At 46.8% G+C, this 23876-nt stretch overlaps 1 protein-coding gene across 3 annotated transcripts in view; it reads right to left on the bottom strand.

Annotated features, from left to right (window-relative positions):
• Nucleotides 1-23876, bottom strand: part of RARG (retinoic acid receptor gamma) — a 442759-nt gene that overhangs the window by 67494 nt on the left and 351389 nt on the right. For all 3 annotated transcript variants that reach the window (XM_085654659.1, XM_085654660.1, XM_085654661.1), the window contains 2 exons: nucleotides 2898-3046; nucleotides 2603-2744 (listed from right to left, as the gene is read on the bottom strand). In XM_085654659.1, the coding sequence (XP_085510785.1) occupies nucleotides 2603-2744; nucleotides 2898-3046 (291 nt within the window). The remainder of the gene's footprint in view (nucleotides 1-2602; nucleotides 2745-2897; nucleotides 3047-23876) is intronic.

Below are 23876 nucleotides of genomic sequence, written 5' to 3' on the forward strand. Positions count from 1 at the left end.
GGTAAACTTTGTACACCTAGTTCAGAAATGTAAATACTCTGCTGATCGCATGGCATTGTACATGCTGCCTAAAGATGCATTAATTGAATGCTCTCTCCATCGAGCACTGAGATCTTCTGGAAGATATGAAATTCAATCTTGTAACACATGTGGGAGTGCATCAGCAAGACCTATGTGCCTTAAATTGTTCATGCTTTATACATTTTAGGTATTGTGCTTGAACGTTTGTCACCTTTGTGTAGCTTTCTGGAATTAGCTTTTTAAGTGAGTTGCGTGCACCAGGTATTTCTAGCAATCACTTAAATTTAAAGTATATTAGTCCACTTTTTTTTGTAGTACATGATTTATACCGACACATCTGAAAAATGTTTCATGTCCTACACGTCCCAGAGGCTTTGTTATCTTTTTATAGCCCTTACAAGTGCTTATTGTTCTTTTAGATATTCTCACTTCAATTAGGGGTGAGGAGATACATCATAACATAGAGGTCGGAGAGAAGTTCTTGCTGGTAGGAGAATGAACACCAGGAAAACTCAGGCTGTTTGTAATTTATATGGGGTTGCTCACAACAGGCCATCTTCAATAGACCACTGAATTGTCTCTTGCAGTTCCAAAGACCATTTCATGCTGAGCCTTCACTCCCAGACACTCACGCAAATAAGTCAAGCCCTTTTGGTCTCCATTCATGATGTGTACCCTCTATCAGTGTACTCCCCAAAGGAGCCATCAAGTCACATTACAACCCTCTCTAAATATCACTGCTTGAATAACAGTTCTATGGCTGACCTCAGTCAAATTATATTCCAGGACATGTTCCTGATCCATCCTAGCTGTAGCCTTGGCCGACTCAAAGCTTATAAGCTTGATAATCTTTACATACGTTTGAAAGGTTTTGATGCAAATGTAATGTTTCAATACTGGTCTTTTGTAGAAAGAAGGTTTGAGCTCATAAGCGTAGCTCTCATTCTTTAACAATGGCCCACTCTTCAATTCCCTCAGCTTCAGGCCACTGGATATACCATACCGGTAAAGGGCAACTATTTGATCAGGAGAGTCTCTGGAAGGTAGCAACGGGCAAGTGTGTCTTTGGTCTCACTTTTACTGTAGACTCTGTAGTTTCCAGTGCTATTTGGTAATGGGATTGTTCCAATACCCAAATACAAAAGTTACAATAATAGAGAGGTTGCATAATCTAAAACCCTGCTTCTGATAGGCAATGACTCCGTGGTAACAGAGTAAGCAAACGTTCATCCTAAAAAGTGACCCATTGGCAATGGAAGTGATTTCTTATATTATATGCTAGCATTAGAGGATCCATATCTGATTCTTCCATCAGAGGAGTCAATAGCTGAACCAACACGATTCCCTGAAAGCATGTACCAAGAATTAACATGCTCTAAATGCAGAAGTCATTAGGTCATCTTTATCATGCACCATTTTCCATGCACCAGTATGGGAGCGAGCTCCCAGTAAACCTCAGACGCTCCCCTACCCTGCACACCTTCAGGAAGAGCCTCAAGACCTGGCTCTTCAGCTGATCCGGAGCTGCATTTCCCTCCCCCTAGCGCCTTGAGACCCTCAGGGGTTTGTAGAGCGCTCTATAAACCCCTGATTGATTGATTGGCTTAATGGCAGAAGCGATAAAGCTAGACATGCTAAGATATGATACCTTCTTGGACATGCCAATGTTGGTAGACATGTAAAGGACAGCTCATGAATGAACAAGGATCTTTCCCATAATCCAAAGCTGGCTGTGATATACGAGGCATACCCAGTTTATAGCCAACAAGGAATACAGACAACTCTCAAATAAGCCTCCTCAGACTAATCATCCTCGCTCTGCTTGGCACTCTTGGAAAATATCCAAGAATCCTCAACACCGACTCTACAAAACAGTATAGAGATGAAGTGTCTTAACTGGATAGTGTTTCAAATAATGGAGTCTGGAACAAAGAGAAAAAAGGCAACATGCTCTTAGCACATTCATAAACGACTTTAGTTTTAACGTCTTGAAAATATTGCGGACAATGTTTTGCTTGTCAGACCAGGCTAAAAAAGGCACTGGTGACGGAAAAGATTGGTCGGACCAAAAAACAACTGGTGGGCTGAATCAGCAAACCGAAAGTGTGTGGATGGAGAGGAAGCCCACATGGAATGGGTCAAGGTAGGAGAGATGAGATAGAAACACAAGACGCAGAGAAAGGGGATAAAGTGCAGAGGTGCTATGAAGGTGAAATTAGGGGAAGACAAAATGACATGATGAGAAAAGAGGAAGAGTAAAACATGGAATGGAAGGTGAAAGTAAGTCAATGACTGAGTTAGAATTGGGACGAATGAATGGAGAGGATGAGATAACGGGTAAAAAAGAACATATTAAAAGCATGCAGAAATGTAGACAGATAGAGGGCAGAAATCTCTGGGAGATCTTGCCAAAGAAGGCTAACTTTTGTGGGGATGTCAGAGAGTAAGTCAAGGACGTGCTATTACATTACTCTCCCATAGTAATATCTAGTAATACAAAATACAATAATAAAACATGTAGTAGTAGGTACACATTCCCCTTTCCCGGCTCCAAGTAATAGTTCACGAAAATGAAACTCACCCTCCTTAGACATGCCGACCTCAAAACATTTCTGCAGTCGGCAGTACTGACAGCGGTTCCGTGTCACCTTGTTGATCTGACAGTTCTTGTCCCTGTGGCAAGTGTACACCATGTTCTTTTGTATGCTTCTTCTGAAGAAACCCTGGAGTTTGGGGTATAGAAGAGAGAGGGCGAATGAGAATGGGGTTTACATGTCTAGGGAGTTGCACCGTTCTGGGACAGACCAAGTAGGAGAAATGAGAGGCCATGCAAGAAGACTAGCACCAAAGAACGTGTAATAAAACTCCTCGCTTACCTTGCAACCTTCACATGAGCTTACTCCGTAGTGATAGCCAGACGACTTGTCATTACACACGAAGCAGGGCTTATAAACCCTGGGCGGAGGCGGAGGTGAAGGCGAACTTGGGACCATCTCCTCTGAACTAGTGCTCTGTGTTTCCACAGCTGTGAAGGAAAAGAGACGCTCGTTTTAGCTAGGCTTGGCATTGCCCCCTTCTCTGACAGCGTAATTCACATGCCCCGACACGGGGTAATTAAAGTCCATGAGGCAATCCCCACCCAAGCCTGTGGCACACTTCTGGATCAGATAGGAAGAGCACAAGACATGGGGTGCGATTGGACAATAAACTTATGGTTTACACTGTTTAGCCATTTTGAAAATATCACATTGAGTTCCTGAATGAAGAGATGAGTCAGCTCTGAACATTCAGCCAAGCGGTGCTGGAGCATGATGGGCCTCGCCCAAGCGCTCATCACAGGAAGTGCCAGCCATCGACTCCAATACGACGCCTGCAGTGACCTCACCAAAGGCACTGCTTGCCATAACGTCTCGTAGAACACAGAAATCTACAAAGAAGGTACAACAGGCCCACCATGTAAGTCTGTCTGGTTCTCATGCGTTTACCAAATTCCTGGGGCAGAGGGGAGTGCATTGACAAGCCATGTTGAATGCTGTCTTTCCTCCTCCGTGTCCCTGGGCCCTGGATGCTGTTGGTTGCAGCATTAACCAAGATTCCATTAGTATTTTTAATTGTAGCTGTGGTCAAGCAATCAGTGCTTATTTAGAGGTGGTGTGAGAATTGATAAGAGATACCATGTAACATTGTACTACATTTAAGAAAGATTAAGATCTGGTGGGTATTGAACACAAAAAATATTACACCTCAATGAAGACTAGCCAAGCACAATCAGCTTCTGAGATACATTCCAAAACGCTTCTACACACTAAGAAATTAACATAGTTAAGACCTGGATTTTAAATGTTGCAATATCTTCTGCCATTCCTTTTAGGATCCTCATGAGAGCTAAGTTTTTCAGGCAGTTTACTACAAAACAGACTCTGAATGAAGGGACACCTAGCATATTCAGGTGCCAGCTCACTCTCGCACAACAGTCTGATAGAGTGTAAGATAACTCCGCATTTTCGCCTACTGCGCAGAAAGTTTAACAATAAAGTTCAGCAAAAACAGCTTAACTTGAATTGGCAAAAGACTGAGGCACTGTGCATTTCTAATTAAAGTCCTTCCATGACTTATGGTTGTGAACTTCCGGATAGATTTTAGGTGCCAATAATTCCAAAGTAGTTAGTTGTAGTGTAGCCGGCTTGTTTATGTGCTCGTTTGTGACTGGAAGCTCATGCTTAGGTTTGTGGTAGAAGGCCCTTTACTTGGCCCCTGTCTTGGCTCAGGCTTGTTAAAGTTTATTTTCCATTGCCCAGGTGGTATTTTGGTCTTAGTAGCCCAGGAGGCTAAGAAGAGCACTAGCAGAAAGCTAAAATGAATGTTCACTCCAGAACGGACTGGCAGTACCCAAGGCACGAGTTTGAAGATCCAGAGACAGAGGAACACCCATTCAAAGGCCAGAAAAGTCTCTGTAGATCCACCAACTGCGCCAGACCTTCAACCACGGCATCAACAGACTGTGTTTGTGATGAGGTTCAGATGTCTCCAGACATCCTTACAGTTGACCATGGGCATCTCAGTCTTTGGGTAGAAAAGGGCGAGCCAACAAATTAAGAACCAGAGTAGAGCCTAGAGTCTGTCTCTAAGAGCTTGTGCATGAGCCGAGTCCTGGAAATGTTTTGCAAGTATATCTTGCAACAAATATTATTAAAAAAAATATTGTAAGAGAACTTCTAAAAACTGTATTTATTTAGCATGCAGAAGCGTTTCACCGTGGTACATTATATTTTATCGTTGCATTGAGAATGGTTTAACAAATTTGAGTTATTAAACATGAAATTTGAAACATTTCTGCCCATCCCTCTCCTTCCCCGGGAACAATGGCATTAGTAAATTAAGAGGCTAGTCAGTCGTCATGTATACCCTAAAATCCGAAGAGCTGTATTATTAAAAATGGATCAATTATGTAGTCTATTGAATAATTTACAAAGTGGTTTTTGAACAGTGTGCATCCTGAACTTGCTTAGCCGAAGGTTCTCTCGTATGTGGTGATGAAGAAATTAGCTCGGTGAAATAAAATATTTGCCTTGCATCACTTAATTTTCGAACATTGCATCCGAGATTGAGCACTGGTTTTGTGCAGATCAGCTCCTTTGCGGTCTCCTGTTTAATATCCTGGAGGATTTAGAGCCCCTCGGGCTAAATGTATGTGCACACTGGTGCAGAGTAATTTGCGAGCCACAGTCAGTACTCCAAAGCAGCTCACTGCACTTTGTCAGCCTTTCTTCTAAACAACTACTCCTTCATCACTGCTTGTTCTTTTCTCTGGAAGAGTCCTTAGTCTCAAAGGGTCGAGGGTGCAGGTGGTTCTCGCCTGGTCACTGGCTACTCTAAGAGTATGGTTCTAGTCCTTCATGCAGCTCTTACAGTAGACAAGAAGGTTAATCCTTTCATAGGAAACATCTCCTAGCTTGTTCATAGGTGAAAGTGTTGCAAGCCTTATACCACTACAAACAAATCCCAGTAACACTGGCACAGGTAAGACCAAGTTCTGTCTAGCTCTTCAAAGTATGGGGACAAGTGGGTCAATATTTCCTCAGTTCTGTTGGCAGGTGGGCATGGTCCGGACTCCAATCGGAAGTAAACTTGTATCACATCACCTCAAAACAAACTGTGTGGGTGATAGTGACTATTAAAACACCCCAGGGACATTCATTAATTTTTTTAAAGAGTTTATAGATTAGTTCAATACTCTAACTAGACTGATATTTATTAATGGAGATTTAAAATCTGGACATGGCAGGCAAGTCGCCTTAAGGTATCAGACTGGCTGAACCATAAAAAAAATATTGACTCGGTGGGTTAAGTGAGTGATGCAAAGAGCCATACTTGCATATGACTGAGTTTTGACCAGTGAATTAGTAAGCTCTGAAAAAAGGCTCTAGTACAGCCAAAGCTCTGATAACTGTAAAAAGAACGTTAAATCCTGAAGGAGAAGACTATACCATTTAGGAGTCTGAAGTCATAAAAAATTCTAATTAAAGACTAATATTGCAGCACACTTAGAACATCTCAGCATTATCAAATATCTAGTGAATACTGAGGATGTAGCATTACAAATATTTCAAATGAGAAATGTCAAAATGAAGTTAAAAATCGTTGTCACTAAATGGATCAGTTGCCCACAGGAAAGTAGCACTCATCCAAACAAAAAAAAACGTACTCTGAGAAATGGTGTGCTCTGGATGCTTATGGATGGGAAAGTAGCAGAAACAGAGAATCGAGAGTGGAAGGTAGCTGCAACCCTGGTCAGAATGCATCATAGAAGAATACTCAACATTGCAAAACAAATTTGTACAATAAGTGTTCATCTACCTCTACTGTAAGAAGTAACATTCAAAACACTTCAATTTAATTAGACTAGGGCTTTTATACCAAACCCAAATTATGTGGTGAAAAGCCCATCACACTTGTATTATATGAATCGAAGGCTGGCCTGCTATCTCACAAAACTCCAGCATCTAAGAATTCGCATTTAGGAGCATGGACAAAATTAGCACAATGCCAAGGAGATTGTTTTCCAACATCAATCACTAAGGAACATGGGCCAACATTGGTCAAAACAGTAACCAAAATACTTAAAATTATTTGAACACTATTCTAATCCACTGTGCCTTAATTAGGCATTGATCACCTTTTTGCTAAGTAAGCTATTGATAGATCCAGCAGGTGAATCACTGCTATGGCATTACTCGAAGAAGTCAGTGAAGAAAAATGTTAACAAGGAATCATTCTATCATATTCAAACTTTGTGTTTCGGGTCAGTCAGTCTTTAGTAATGTTGTGGTACCAGATCCACACTGTTAGATGAAAGGGAACAGATTTCACGGTGATGGACCATATAGTGGCATCATTTCTGACAATATTGGACATGCTCCCTGTATTCAACATGGTGGATTATGAGATTCTTGTTCATTGGCTAAAGTGGATTTTCAGTGCAACTAATGACTTGCTTAAGTTCTACCGGCATGACAAGTAAAATGTAATACACAGGAAGAGCACTTACTCATGTCGTCATCTTTATTTTTTAACATTCTGATAAATTCATTATCATCAATAGGCAACAGATTTTGCGATTCCAGGGAATGTTTAACAGGATTCTGGAAATTTGGAAAAAACAGTCACTGAAAGCTGGATGGATCTAACGTGCTCAGCACTGGACGCCAGTAAGATCATAATTGCATCACTAGACCCTCAAGTAACATGAGCTAAGCTACATAAACACTTCCTACAACTGAGCATAGGCAGTGTTTCAATCAAACTAATCCTTAGAGTAAATTAATTGTGTTGATGTTTACCATGATTAAAGGTTAACTCTGGAAGACCAATCCAACCGTTTTGATTATTCATGAGGATTTGTGTCCAGTTAAGATCAGGTCCTAAGCTGCAATATTCATGCCAGAGTTAAAAGGCAGTGTTATTTTTTTTATTTTTGAAGACTAGCACTTTATAAGGCGAGACATTCCATCAATCGGAATCAAGTTATGGAATCGGGGGGGGGGGGGGGGGGGGGAAATGGCTAGAGAGCCAATGAGGATGGAGCCTGGAGCTCCGCGCCAACCCCATCATTTATCCTGCATCGGGAGCCGGTGATCGGTCTCCGAGGCCCGGAATCGTTGAGCGCTGTCACGGGGACGCTCGGGTGGCGGCCCAGAGCGAGACTTGACCCCTGCAGCCAGCCGGGGACAGAGTGATGAAGGGCGCCTGGCCGGCATTCATTTAAAATGGCGCCGGTGGGTCTGGGCTCCTAGCGCAGTGAGCGAGGAGAGCTGCACCGGTCGCTACGTGACGGGAGAGCCCCGAGAAACGTGCACTGTTATGCCCGCTGGCGTCTACTGCGGGATCCGCAAAGATTGGGCGGAGCCGGAGAAGCGGAATCCTGATCGCTGTGGGGGCTACGAGGACGCTACACGGAAACACGGCTGAAGGGGCTGAGGAGGACGGACAGAGGAGCGACGCGCACCGGCCCAGGTGAGAGACGCTTGGAGCAGGGAACGGCGGTGCCGCCTCTGTCGGGGATCCAGCAATTTTTCCTGCCCGGATCTCAGGGAGCAGAAGTGCCCGCCATCTTGGCCGCTTGGGCAATAGCGGCAATTGGGTCAATGAGCAAGTGACTGAGGCCTACCAGAGGGGAGGCGAGTTGGGCTCTCTGGATCGCCGTGCGCAGAGGGATACCACCTGAAGGTACAGAGCGGTTGGGGGGTGAGGTGCCCCCCCCCCCCCCCCCCCCCGGCACAGGGCTCATAAGGCTTATCCTGGACCTGGAGGTAAAGAGACTTGGGGCCAGGGCTCTGGCTGGGGTGAAGGGCCCTGCCGGAAAGTTCTAAAAAGCCTGGCGGACAATGCTTTTGTCTTAATTGGTTGGAGGTGGAGAGCGGGCCCTAGAGAAGCTGGCCCTGGATTGGGGGTCTTCCACTGCTTGTGTACGGATTTGGGGCCTTGTGAATATTTGAGGCTACTACCTGTATGACAGGGCGGGGGTTCACCTGGAAGTGGCAGAGAGGTTTCCTGTCTGGGGGCCAGTAAGTGGGCGGCCTGCCACAGACGCCAGGAGGGACGGGCATTGCTCATAGCAGACGCTAATTGGAGCTCTTGATCTGAGCGGCCAGAGCGCGGGGGTCCCCGGGAGACTGTGCTGGCGGCCTAGTGCACTGACAATATGGGGAAGCCGCGGGGGAAGCAGAGGGGAGCGCCCCGTAGTCGGAGGACGAGGAGCATGGGACGCAGAAAGCTACAGAATTGCGACCTGAGGCTCTGATGCAGCAGCAGGTAGACCAAATACTTAAAGCCATTACTGATACCAGGGACGCTCTGCAGCAGGACATTGCGCACGTGGTGCTATGGTTGGGCCTCCTTCTAACGGAGCATGCTAAACTAGCTGACAGGGTGAAGCAGACAGAGGCGACGATGGAGGTCCTGGAACCTACTCAGAAGGCCCTGGTGGCCCAGATGGGGTTTGTTACGAATCTGCTATAGGCCCTAGAGCGGTGAGCTGAAGATGCAGAAGGGCGGAACCAAAGGAATAATATACGAGTGGTGGGTCTGCCGGAAGGAGTGGAAGGTGCCAGCATGGTGGATTACTTGGAGGACTGGTTGCAGACTGCAGCCGCTCCTGAGGGCCCGTATCCATTCTATACTCTGGAATGAGCACATAGGGTTCCGGCTTGTCCGCTAGCGCCCGGAAGGCCACCGAGGCCGGTGGTGGCGCGACTACTTCATTATAAGGACAGAGATCTGCTGCTGCACAAGGCCCGCTCTTCAGGCCCCTACAAGGTAGACAATAGTAATGTGACACTGTTCCCAGACTACACTCTAGAAGTGCAGCGCAGTCGCGCTTCTTTGACGGTTAAGAGAGCGCTCCGAGACGAAGAGATACAATACTCACTGATGTTCCCCGCGCACCTGAGAGTGATCTTGGACGGTAAAACACACTTCCATGATAGTCCTGAGGAAGCATGGACATGGCTGGAGTCCTATAGATCAGGCACAGGAGAGGCAGGGGGCCGCCCGCGGAAGGATTGCGCCCTCGAAGATCACAGCGTATCAGACGCCGCCGACCTGGTCAGCAGGGGCCTACGGTAACTCAAACGGAGGTGGAAAGAACAGCAGCGCTGCAGGCCGTATTGGAGATATCCCAGGAGAGACGTTCACCGGCAGTGATGGCCACGGAATCGGAGAAGGGTTCGGTTGAAACTGATTAGGATGGGACTGAGTCTGAAAGTGTTCAATTGCCGCATGTTATGCCTGGGACGGCGGACGAGATCGCCGATGCTTAATGTTGTGAGCCTTGGACATGGGAGCTTTGGGAGGGGGGGGGGGGGCCTCCGGTCTGCTCCCCTTTTTCCCCCATAAGTCTAATCTTGAAATTGAGATGCAATGCTTATAATGTTTGACTGGTCCGTACAGTATTTGTGAACTAAAATGTGGCGGCTCCCTTAGAGCAGAGTTCTCCAAGGACAGTTGGGGCTTAGTTAATTATGGGGGTATGGCGCAAGATAGTAGCGATGGAGTAGCCCGGATCCTCTAGGCTCTTGGTCACCTCCCCTATCTCTTTAGGTTGTTGTTCCTTGGTAGTCACCAGGGGAAATAGTTGGATTATTAGCTTGGATGGGAGCTAGAGATTTAGTGCCCATTCTGGGGCGGGAGTGAGTGTGGGGGGGGCTTATTTCAGGGAATGTGTGGCCAGCGGTGTGTCAAATGGGAGAAAGCTGTTCCTAGTGGGATTTCGATTGCAACATGGGGACGTTACCTTAAATGAAGCGCATGACATGGAATGGTAGGGGGCTGCATTCAATGCTGAGACGCCATAGGATGCATGCTTATTTAGTGGGAAGGGGGACCAGATTGCCTTCCTCCAGGAAACACATTAATCGCACTGAGGGGCTGGCATTGCAAAGGAGATGGAGAGGGCAACTTTTTTACACAACATACTCAGCTTTTGCAGGGGGCGCATTAATATGGATTAGGGCGGGGGTCCCTTTCCAGCCGACGCAGCATTTAGTGGACCCAGAGGGGAGGTTTGTAGTAGTAGCAGGTCGCCTTAATGGCACAGATATGACGTTGTGCAGTTTATATACTCCCAATGTAGATCAGGCGGCTTTCTTTACCCATTTATCAGGGAGGCTAGCATCTTATTTGACCGGCCCGGTAATTATGGGTGGTGATTTTAATTCTGTAACGAATACCGTCATGGATTGATCTCACCCTCCATTGCCCGAAGCACCCGTACATAGAATCTCTAAAGCCATACGGGACTGGCAGAATAGATGGGGACTGGTAGACACATGGCGAGTGTAACAACCAGGGGAGCGAGATTACTCCTTTACACAAATTGCACGTGAGGCTGGATGAGATATTGTGCACGCCGGACATACATGCAAAGGTGGGTCACAGTGAATACCTTGCGCGAACGCTCTCGGATCAGAACCCGTTATTGATGAGACTCAAATGGGCCCAAGAATGGCCTGAAATCCCAGCCTGGAGACTGAGGCCAGAGGCGCTAGAAGACGAGGTCTTCCGAGCAGAGATCGGGGCGGGAATTACTCAGTACTTTCTTGAAAATGAAGGTACGGCGACGTAGACAGCGGAGGAATGGGCTTTTAAAGTGGCCGTAAGAGGTCTGTGCATAACTAAAATGGTGGGGGTACGGAAGACATTATTGCAGGCAGTAGACGCGGCGGAACAACGCTAGCGAGCCACAGAACGTGCCTGCCCCGAAAACCCAGAGGAACAAGGAGAGGTTTCAGATGCTAGAGAGGCAGTGGCCGGACAAGTAGAGACACTACGCTGCTTTGACCATAAGGCATACATGGCACAGGCGCATGCGGGACAGGATAAAGCAAGTACATTGCTAGCATGGTTAGCCAACCCGGCCCCCCAAGGCACGCCCATTCTGGAGCTGGTTTCTCAGATGGGGGACCCAGTGTACACACAGCAGGGGATAAATGGGTTGTTTTTGGATTATTATACGGAGTTATACCGGAGTAAGTTGCGGGTAAGAGGGGACTCAATAGGGGACTTCTTGGCAGCAGTAGAACTACCGCAGCTAGAAAAGACGCAGGCAGACCTGATCAGACAGGTGATTACATTGTGAGAGATTCGAAGCACGTTTAAACATATGGTGCGTAACAAAACGCCAGGAACGGATGGGCTGCCGATAGAGTTTTACTCGACCTACATAGAGGTCTTGGCCCCTAAGTTGTTGGAGGTTTTTTATGAGGCGAAGCATGCTGGAATGCTGCCGCCCTCCACTCGAGAGGCGGTCATTATCACATTGTTGAAACCCGGGAAAAGCCCGTCAGATAAAACAGCTTCTCGCCCCCTATCCATGCTCACATCAGATTATAAAATTATGAGTAGGATCCTCGCAACTCGACTTCTCCCTCACATGATGCAACTGGTTTACCGGGACCAGGCGGGATTTATCCCAACTCGGAATACAGCCACTAATGTGTGTTGCTTAGCTTACTCCGTATATTTGGGGGGGGGGGGGGAGAGAACGACTACGGTCCTGAGACTTCCGCTGCCGTCCTATCAGTAGATATTGAGAAGGCATTTGATAGCCTGGAATGGCCATACTTGTTCCAGGTCATGCGCACATTTGGCCTTGGGGACGCCTTTGTGGAGTGGACAGAAATTCTATACAAATCGGCGACGGCTCGGGTTCGGACGGGGACATTGGTTTCTTCCTCTTGTTTGGTGGGGCGCGGAACGCGGCAAGGGTGCCCACTATCTCCTTTGTTATTCGCACTTGCCATTGAACCGTTAGCGGCGTGTGCTAGACTGGGACAACATTACACTGGGCTCGCCTTATGTGGGGTTCCGCAATATATTTCACTCTATGCCGATGATCTACTTATGTTTCTGGCTAATACATCGGAGTTTCTGGATGGGGCGACGACCCTCCTTGGGGAATTTGGTACGGTATCGGGACTTGGGGTGAATTGGGCAAAGACTTGTCTGTTCCCGGTAACACCGTCGGATGCTGGCCTTGATCATGCTAATGGCGTTCGGTGGGAGCCTCGGTGCTTGACTTATCTTGGAACTAACGTCTATCATGCGCCTGCTGACCTGTTGGAAGGTAATATAGGCAGAGCTGTACGGGGGCTTCGTGGTAGTTTGGCGTTTTGGAGCACCCTGCCGCTTTCAGTGGCCGGACGAGTGGCGCTATTAAAGATGGTAGCGCTTCCCCAGTTGCTGTATTATTTTAGGACGCTGCCGATTTGGGTCCCGGGAGTAATTTTCAGACAACTTCGCTCAATGGTCGAGGGATTTCTATGGGCGAATGGTAGAAGCCGAGTGGCCCTGGATACCATGATGTGCCCTAGGGCAGATGGGGGACTGGCCGTACAGGACTTTGAGCTCTATTACCTGGCAGCTCAACTGCAATGGCTTACTCAAGCAGTGGCGCGGGAGTTCATGGGGCCGGACGGCCCTGATGGACGCTGGATCCCACGACACGTATTGTCCTCTATCATTCTCCAACAGCAGCTGCGCCATGGGACACTTCCTAGCGAAGTACGGACATTGTGGTTGTGCTGGAACCGGAGCCAACGCAGGGTTGGCATTACCCGTCCGTATGCCCCAGAGATTCCTCTGGGCATGTGCACGGCCTTCCCACATGGGGGGGACTGGGCTGCACTGACTGAATGGGAGTCACTGGGGATACAAGTACTGGGGGATCTGTATGACGATGGTGCCCTGTTGCCCTACCAGGCTTTGCAGGATAGATATGGCCTCCCTCGTGGGGACTTCTTACTACATTCAGCCCTGGTTTTGGCAATACAGCGCCACTGGAGGGAGGGACTATCGGAACTAAGGACAGTAATGGCGTGCCAGTATGTAGTGATGGCAGCGGGGACCATCAAGGCAATTACATGCTTATACAGGCGCATGATGGGTGAGGGGATCGAACCGCTGAGGGACCTGCAGCAGAAATGGGAGGTGGATCTAGGCAAGGAGATTCCTGAGAAGTCATGGGCCCAACTAGTTAGGAGAGCATGGAAAAGTACCAGGAATGCCAGATTTCAACTGATTCATTTCATTATACTACACAGGGCATACCTCACTCCTGCTAAGATTAATAAATATTTAAATACGGACACCACCAAATGTCCGCGCTGTGCCCTAGAGGGGGCGGAGTTTAGCCACATGCTGTGGGGATATCCGCAACTGGGAACATACTGGGAGGAGATGGTCGATCTGCTCTGCGAGATAACGGAGCGACGAGTGGAGCTTGACATGGGTACCTGTTTACTTCACTGGTTTCCACACATGCCTAAAACGAAAGTAACGAGCAAGTTCTTAGATCTAGGACGGTTGTTGGCCAAAAGAGACATCACAGCGCACTGGAAGGCAGCACGAGGGCCCAGCTTTCAGAGATGGAAAGCGGAACTGTTAAAATGGGCAACGAGTGAAAGCACAGTCCGGCTTCAGAATGCTAAGCGAACTAATAATAAGGCGCTGCAGTCCGCAAGGGCGTGGGAGGCCTTAGTTGTTTTGCTGCAAGCGCCAGAGGCAGGCTCAGATACCAACTGAGTGTCAAATGAGCAGGCGGGTCGCCCTGAACCACATGGACAGGAAGAACACCCATGAAATAACCCTAAACATCCACTGTAAGGGTGCGATTGGGGACTAGTATGTATAGTGTTAACGCATTTGTGTTGGGTAATGCGGAGGGAATTATTGTTCTGTAACTTAGGAGCAGCAACATGCTAGGACACACCGGTGGAAGTGGGAGGGAAGGGGGAATGGGCTTGATTAATTATCTTGTTGTTATATTAGTTGGTTACATGTCACAGACACATCCTGGGTATTGGTCATTAATGAAACCATATTGGATCGATGCTCGATACAACGGTTCAAGGCAGGGAGGAGCTAATATGGGGACTGAATGCGTAAGCATCGTTGGACTAGGGTGACAAAGACCTATAAGAGCACTGATTAACGGGGATGGTAGACATGTTGAAAACTGAGTAAATGTAATTCTGTAATAATTGCCAATGTTATGACGAAAAAACCAAGTTTAAAAAAAATCAAGTTATAGAATCAGCTTCCACTGTCAGTCGGTCAGACAAATTATTTCTCCGACCAGCTTTAGAAGTGAATAAAACCTTTTTATTCAGGAATTAATTAACCTACTTTCTCTGCTTGATGTCTGATGGTTCTTGGACACCATAGCAACACTTTGGACTGAATTGAGGGCTCTTTGTGAAAATGGGGGGGTTGTACAGGGGCACTGGCTGCTCTGTAGCCTTTTCTATGAAACTGACACAGGGAAGACTGGTTTGGACCACATGTAGACGTAAACGTTGTTCCCAAGTCAAGCATCTAGAAACAACTTTTGCTACATACAGTGGGATTGATTTACAATAACTGAAGCGTTTCCTAAAACGTATAAAGAAGGTAATATACACCAGTGACCGTTCAATGAACTTTCACAGTAACTCCTGCAAACTATACACATGCAAGGGAAACTTTGAGGTAGTTCACACACATAAAGGGGTAATAAATGTCTCACTATCAGTAACTACACCTGGAGTACAATTTAAACAAAGGAAGAGTTGATAAATTACTCCTTCGGGTTATGGAAAAGGGCTACTATACCCCAATTACCAATATAACTAATAGCAAACAGGTGCTTGCCTCACTGTACAGCGCAAAGACAACTCCCTCTCAATGAACGGTGGGAGGGGGTGGGGTCATTTAGGTTGGTGCTCAACTAATTGTGGCGCTGGAGACCTGGTATATGGGTGATATCCAAGCTGTGAAGTCAAATCTTGCCAGGTTTGTTGTGTATCCATAATAGTTTGGGTTGAGTCCATTGTAACTTATCTCTGCCAGGTTACCAGTTCACCGTATGAGTCCTTCTTTCCACTGTCTTCCTTATGGCTGCAGTATCCAAGCCAGTTTGATCAGAAAGGTGGCTTGCATGTATGCCCCCCACTCAAGAGTGGTTGGCTACCTAAAATCCCAAACAAAGCAACTCACTAAACGGGCACCGCACCCATGTCCACCTCCACTGGTTTAAGTATGTACTGTGACTCTGTAGCCAGTACTCTCAGGAACTACACTTTGAGGTGTAATTTCTGGACAATAAAGCTGCATGTTCCCACTGCTCCAGCTTGGACCAACATGGGAGGAGACCCACATTACTGGAAACTTCTGCTGTGGAAAACCAGTTTTCGGAAGATTTCCGACTCAAATGGGAAGTGATTATGGGGCTGTTGATTGATAGCCTCTCCTGAAGCCGCATCAAAATGCACCGATTTCTAGGGCTGCAGTCGTGGTTACGGCCCTCTCTGATCTGGGGCCGGATGTGCTCGATTTGGGTGGACATTGACTTTTGTGCATAGGCCTAGATCTGGACCAGGGCCTGCATGCGAAGGACGTTGGGGGCGGGTGGTCCTCCATAGCTGATCCATGGCCAACTTTCATAAGGGCATGGGTCTTTACATTATGGCACCCCCTCCTTGTAATTCCGTAATCGAGGGTCTCTTTAATTGAATGCCCCCTCTGAAATCACAGAGGGTCCTAGAAAGTCAAAATGCCATTTGTTTCCAATTACAGCACGGCCCGAAATAACTAGAGAGAAACAAACACAGCCTTAACCCTAAAATAACCTCTCCACTCGCCCCCTGCCAGTCCCCCCTGAAAGGCGAAGAATGGAGCTAATGTCCCCGGGCACTGCTTTCAGTCCCATCTTTCAACACACATTGAATTTCCTGTTACAAAGGCCCTAAATACCTCATTCTGGTCGAAACAGGTTTGAAGAGTTAAATGTCTCCTGTAACCCAATCCTCTGCCTCTCCCTGCCAGGCCGAGCCCCATGGGAGGGAGCCCGGCTTCCTGCTCTCCGACTTCCCCTCTCTGCTGCCAGCCCTAGGGCCGCCTCTGGGTTCCCAGCCTCGGCTCTGCTGGCATCTCGTCTCCTCTCCTTCATGTGCTCCCACTGCTCCTTTTCCCCACTCCTCTTTTTGATTTTCCTTTCTTCCGTTACTTCTAAATCTTGCCTCCGTCTACTCTTTCCCCATAATAGTGTACGTCTCCCCTTCCTCTTCCCCCATTTCTACCTCTATTTTTCATTATTGTAACCTGGGTGCTCTTCTCACGGCGATAGGGCCTAGAGTAGACTCATGCTCTGTGAGTGGGTACTGCCTTCTCCTCCACCTGCCCTTGCCCTGTGGTTTTGTTTTCCTTTTCCCCATACTTATCACGTTCTCCCGTCCTTTGTTCTTGCTCTTTCCCACCTCTCTGTAATTTGTTTTTCCATTCAACGTTACCCAGCTCCACATCCGCATGATTTTCTGCTCTTCTCTCATTTCTGTACTGCCAACACACCAAGCACAGGCTCAGGGCTTTGCCTCTTAAGCGCCTGACGTGCACGCCTTCGATTACGTTCCAATATGGGAACTTCACACTTTTTACGGCAAATGTTTTATTTGAATGCCACTATTATTTGCGACTATGTTGTTTGTAATGGAATCTGATGCTCATAGCCAATTATTTGCAACGTTTGGACTACCTTAACCCGTGCCTTTTTTTGTGTAGAAACATGGGAAAACGGTGAAATATGTGTAGGGAAGCAACGAGAGCTAAGTGCCCTTGGCTGAGACCCCAGCAGACTCCTTAATAGCAAACAGAAGTCACTCGGCCCCGTCTGCCTAATGAGATGTTTGTACCCATTGTGCAAGAGGGCGACGAGCTCACCGGGCCTCTTACTCGGGTGTGTAAATGTATCTCACAGCTGAGCAAAGAACCAGTAAGCGAATCTTTATGCCACCTCAAGCAGCTCACTTATGTTCAACATGTCACATATTGCCTTAAAGTTGAAGCATTTAGAGGGACAAAAGTACATCGACGGATTAGTCCGGTGCCTAATTTGAGCCGGTGGTTTCTGATGGAGCCACCGGCCCTCGTATTTTTTGCGACCAGCGCTTATCTACCCGCCTCAGACATTTACTAGAAAAGAGAGGGAAAAGGCAAAACGTAAAGGCGGAGTAAGAGCAAGGCCATCACAAAGGACTGGGGAGGGGGGAAGCTGGAACCTGAGAGAGTGAGTTAAGGTTACCGACGCCTTCGGTAGGGGCCTAAAACCCTTGCATTCAGCGTTAGGGTTGTATTCCGGCACGTATACCTCACCATCCTTCCTGCAGACTGGTAGGGCTTTTGTCAGTCCTCGCCATCGAGGCTCTCGGGAATGACTCAAACACCCCTATAGGCAGTCGCCGTGGGTCTGTACAGCTGCTGTCTCCCTTAAAGCCTCCCGGAGACATTGAATAATAACAAAATGGCCCCCGGGCGGGAGGGGGGTGGCTTGACTGCAGCACACAATACCTGCTTCATTTACACCTCTCCCAGAGAGACAATAGGGATTTTGGAAGACGATCCCAAAACAAGCGATCCTCCCCCGCTCTCAAAACACCCACCCCTCCCCTGCTGCAGTACCACCTGGAGAGTTTCAATTTCACAGGAGAACCAGGACAAAAGCCAAAGGGGGAGAGGGTTCAGGACCCGGAGTGAGGGAAAGAGAGGCGGACTGTATCAGCCAGCACCAGGCCCAGGGGTCTTGCCCACGTGGGACCGCTAGAGCAGCCACACGCAAGAGAGGGCCCACCCAGCACCCCAACTGCACCAGTCAGCAGGGGCTCTGAAGGTACAGCGGAAGTGGGAAATAGTGTCGTCTACACAGCTTCCCATTACAGGGTAACTTCCAGCAGTCTCACTACACTACTCCAGTCACACATGTACCTCCATGAGAGGACACAGCTCATTTCCCATAGCAGTTGCCCCTCCAGCTGAGGCTCTGCACTACTTCCCATGCAGGCTGTACCTCCTGCAGAGTCTACACTGCATCTTTTCGGCCGCTGGCCTAATTATACCCCTCGCCATATCCTAATTGTCGGCCAAATGACCGTCCGATGATTTGTCTGATGGAGAAGTTTGCGAACGAGGGAAAACTTCACCTATCCTGCTCTGGCCTGGACCACCCACATGAAAATGTTCTCTCCAGGGAGTAACAAAGCCAAAAAATGGAATAGCCTGGGGTTGATTTAGGAGATGGAGGTGTGAATAAAGTAGTGCGTGGAAAGAAGGGGGAAGATCATTTAAGAGTGTAGCAGGAGTTGATTTTGGGTGGTGAACGGATATAGGGGTGAAGGGTTTGGCTTAGTGAGGGGGTCTTGAGAGGCATAGCAATGATGGACAGGACGCTACGATTAACTAGGAAAGTAAGCAAGGCGCAAAATATATGCATTACAGAAATAAAGTAGAAAGCAATCCCTGGACAGTGTGTGGGTACAATGAAAGATTTGCGTTTACTGAAAATGAATTAATCATCTGACATTTTAATAAAACAAAGGGTGGTCCATAACAGGCAGGCTCACTTAGAACAGGTATAGAAACATCCGGCATAGTTTAAATGCAGAAGGGCGACTTTAATGAAAACAATTACAAAGAATGGATAGATAAAGAAATTGGCAAAGTAGTGTTTTAGCCAACCAGCCCTGGAAATGAAGTGCACTTCTTTTTAGGTGAGAAATGCCATTAATGACAGTAAAAGAAATGGTGCTGGAATGGGTTGACTTACTGCCCAAACACTTGCTGTGGTGGGCGGAAGCAAAATGTGAAGGAAAGTTGAAGAGGGCTCTCCCAAAGCAACTCTAGGTGTAGAAACGTATGTTTTATGACATTTTTCAATACATGAGGCAGGTAGGGCTAAAAAAATGAAAGTATACAAAATCTATGACCGACCAAAAATTCTAGAAATCTGTCTGGAAAATTGCAGCGCATATGTGACGAGTCTGTGAAGCCTAATGCAAAGGCCTTCTTCTGTAGGTTATACTGCAGGCCTGGGTTTATTTATCCCGAGGGTGGATATATTTATACAGAAACATGTGAAGAGTGTAGGAAGAGGCAAAAGAAAAACAAGCAACATACAGATGGGAAGAGGTTGAAGGGCCTTTTCAAAATCTGAGCAGAAACGGAAGAAGGTAATAAACAAACTCACGCCACCAGAGACGGAAACGACCTCAACACAACAAATACAACACCGAACAAGCATTAAAAAAGGCAATAGGTCTCACCTCCGGGACCTTTTGTATTTGCCAATGGTTCCATGTGCAGCATGGATTTAAAAAAAATAAAAATGAATCCATATGTTACTGGACTTATTATTTTGTAGGCGTGGGCCAAACATGCGCATGTCTACAAAATCATGCAATCACTTTTTTGTTCCCTGTTTACTGATTCAAGTTGGATTGGTTGGAAGTGTGGGGGGGAAGCAAAGTGAAAGAAGGCGAAGCAGCAAGGAACGAGAACAACAGTGGGGGAGAATCAGAAGGGAGTGCAAAAGCAAAACAGGGGGCAACACAGAGGAAGTGGCAAAGGAACACGGCAGGGGAGGCAAAAGGATAAGAAAGAGCGTAACATGGTGTAGGTGAAGCACACAGGCAAAACAGCAACGCGTAAGAGTGGGATATGCACTCATGGTCAGGGGAAGCACATGGGCAGCAAAAGCTCAACACAAGCAAGTGTTTTGAATGTGTCCTCATGTAATGCAACTGGTGCTATGTAAAGCTCGGATACCAGATTAGGGTCAAGTTTGCGCTATATAAATCTCTAAAAAAATAAAAAAGTGTGGCGGAGGGCGAAGACATACATGAGGAAGACAACTAGAAAACACATACACTCTTGTAGAGTGGTTAAAGCAAATGAAAAGGATAGCGCCTGAAAACAAAGAAGTGGAACGGCCCAAGTAATGGGTCCATGCTCTTCTATGGCAAAGCAAAGAAGATGAAGTCCACACACTATTGAATCTGTAGCAAGCAAATGTGAGTGGAAGCAAAACGTGAAGGACAGTTGAACAGACCAATAAATGGAGACAGCTGGCCCAAATCCCCTGTATGTATGTGTGTGTATGTTTACTTTTTATTTAATACATTCTTCATTACAGGAGGCTGGTAACACACAAAAAAAAAAAGTGAAGTCCAAGCCAGCCTTAAAATCTAGAAATCTGTCTGGAAAATTGCAGAGCATGAGTGTTTGAGTCTGCAAAGCCTAATGCAAAGGCCTTCTGCAGGTTCTATTGCAGGCCTGGGTTTACTTATCCCTGGGGTGGATATATTTATACAGAAACATGTGAAGAGTGTAGGAAGAGGCAAAAGACAAACAACCAGCATACAGATGGGAAGCGGCTGAAGGACCCTTTAACGTTCTTAGCAGAAATGGAAGAAGGTTTTAAACAAAGACACATGCGAACTCTACACAACATACACAGTACAGAACAAGCATTAACAAAGCCAATGTTTCGCTTCTGGGGTGTATTGGTTTTTCTAGTGGTTCTAGCTATGCTGTACGGCATAACCAACATGCAAAGTTTCACACAATGAGGTTGTACAGTCATCTCATAATAGCCCTGTTCCACATCGATGAGACTATGGCCGTACAAGAATCCACAACTGATTGAACAGGTACACGTCACACTTCTGAGGCAGTGGCAGACGGGCCTTCAGAATATGGGGCACTTACAATGGAGTGTTCCAAACACTGCTGGGACAGAGTACCGCTGCTACACAAACCCCAAGGTTCCCGATCACGAAAAATTAAAAAGAGGGCGTGCATAACGAGACCCCACCCGTTGGGCAGGAAGTGCCCCCAGAGAGGTATGTGCATCAGGCCCTGCGAGGCGTCCTCTAAGCAGCGAGTTCGCTCCATCCCCTCTCTGGCTGCAGCGTGCGGGGCTCTCCGCAGACAGCCCGGGCCTGAACAGGTGGGGGTGCGACGGGGAGTCGGCCTATATTTATCACCACTGTCTGTGTGTCCGATCCTCCCACTCCCGCTATAGGCCGTCAAGTGTTTGTGTGTGTAAGGAAGGAGTTTCGCGGCCATAAATTTCAGGAGACGACAGGGGTCCGATGGTCAGTGTGTTTCCAACATGGGGTGGACAAACCAAACTGCAGTCCCAGCTGTCAGTGCGGAAAGAGTGAGCAAGAGTGATTGGCGGCCTACGGGCACGTTTAGCGATAGTCGTCGGAGGAGGGACAAACGAAAGGCGAATCATCACGGGGGAGATGTATGTAGAGGGTGGCCTGGCGCAGCAAAGCAGGGCGGGAACTGCAGTCCAAAGGGGGACTGGAGCGCGGAGGCCGGGGTAAAGTGGGCTGAGGTTTGTCCTTTGTGTGGAAAAGAGTGGGTGAGCCCTTAAGGTAAGGGGCATGAGATAGAGGATGAAAACTGATGGGAGAGGTGGGGCGTGAGGGAGAGGAGACCTAGGTGCAAATGCTGGGAGTAGAAAAGGGGTTCGCATGGGGTTGAGGGTCAGAAGAGAGCTGGGTGAGACCAAGAGAACACAAAGAAGATGGGTGATGGAGTAGAGATTAGAAGAGGAATAATAACAGGCACAGTGGGTGGAAAGAGGGCGGAGAAAAGTAGAACAGCCGCTTTAGAAAGCTCATTATAGATGTCTCAATCACACCCAAGAACTGCTGCAGAGCCATATACCTACTGTTTACTTAAACAATCATTGGCAAAGCCAAAGGTTTGACAAACTGGTGCAATGGTTATTTCCCCCCCTCTTTTGAGTTGCAAACTTATGGCATGAAAATAAGAAGGAAGGAAACAAAATATGATATTAACTAAAATTGGCTGTTGTGCGTAGGCAATTAAAAAAGTGCCTTAAAAAAAAATGTCCCAGATGCAGCTGTTTTACTCGTTATTTATTTTAAAAACGAGGCTTTCAGTTGTGCATGCATTTTGTTACGAATATTTACAAGGACAGGAATAAATCACCACATAACTAGGCACTAAAATCGCAGTACATTATCACTTAAACACTTAAATAGAATGCACTCTTAAAAGTACAGGCAAAATAAGCAGCCAGTATTTAAAGATATTGTAAAACTATATAAAAGAAAAGCATTCTTTGAACCAGACCTATTTTTAGGCAGACGTGAACATGTGCAGAGGCTTAAAATCACTTAAAGTGAATATAGCTAATTGGTAAAAAGGGGCTGATCCATTGCCTCTTGCTGCGGTGGGCAAAAGTACAATGTGAATGACAAACAGACCAATGGATGAAGCCCACTGACCAAAAGCCCCTCTATGTATGTATATTGCATATGATTTTTTGGGGACAAACAATAGTTTGACAAAACAATTCAAGTTATCTCAAAGGCCAGACCTAATAAATATCGCCACCACCTCTCAATCTTGAATACTGACCAGAGATACTCAGTATCCACAGACATCTCCTACATTCTGACGACCTGTTCTGTCCATGGATCTCAAAGAACGTTTTCTGCCTGGGGTTTTCCACCAACCACTGAGGGAAGATTGGTAGGCCAGTGTTTCCAGAGCACCCACTATGGCAGTTGGTGAAGTGTTTTTCTCTTTGGGATCGCTTTACCATCTGAAGGCTTTGATGTTTCTCCTTGTAAACATGCAGTGATAACTTCGCCTTTCCGAGCAGGTCGGTGCATTTAAAAAGGCCAATCCGGAAGAGGCATTTGTATCCCAGGCAGAACTGGACAATGGTTTTACACAAGCACCAGTGGCTTTTTGGGGAAATTATGTAGTCCAATAGGTTCCTTGACTGGTTCTTCTTGGGCTCAAGTCCTTTAAGTTTTTATGTCATTTTAGCACTGTAAACATGAAACACTTAGCCCAACTTAGGATTCATTTGGTACACCATCCCAACTTCCCTTAGGCCAACCCAAAGCTACACTCATTTTAAAATATCGCAAAAATAGCATACCGATACAAAACACTACTAAGTGGATTTGAAAAGCCAATTGCTTAATTTATTTAAAAAAAAATCCAACAGATCAGTGGGTGTAAATGCACTATTTTATTTTCAGAGAAAATCTATTTACAGGACTAGGTTAGATTCGGGACTTCATTAGTAGATGTAATGAAAGAATAGGTCTTTGAGGGCAGCAGTTGGTGGATGCAAGCATTGGCATAGCAGAGATCAATAATGAGGAGCATACACAGACAGACCTGAATGGAGGTCCCACAACTGGACTGGAAGGAGGAAGTAGCTCAGTTGAAGTGGCATGTGATGGGCCTCTTGGGTGTATTTGCATAGTTCACAACTGCCCCAGAAGGGTATTCTGGCGCGGAGTACTTGAATTGGAAACTCAGTTAAGCAGCGCCCAGTACTGGAATGTCAAATGCACCAAAAGAGCCACAGGTGTATCAGACAGTAAGTTCTTAATGCTCAAGCCACACTTTATTTTTTAGGTCAAGCCTACTAGACAGTGCATGCCCTAGCTGTTGTGTGGCATGTTGAGACTTGCCAAGAACACAAAGAGGCT

This window comes from Triturus cristatus, chromosome 4_1 (assembly GCF_964204655.1).
Source record: "Triturus cristatus chromosome 4_1, aTriCri1.1, whole genome shotgun sequence".
Taxonomy (NCBI): Eukaryota; Metazoa; Chordata; class Amphibia; order Caudata; family Salamandridae; genus Triturus; species Triturus cristatus.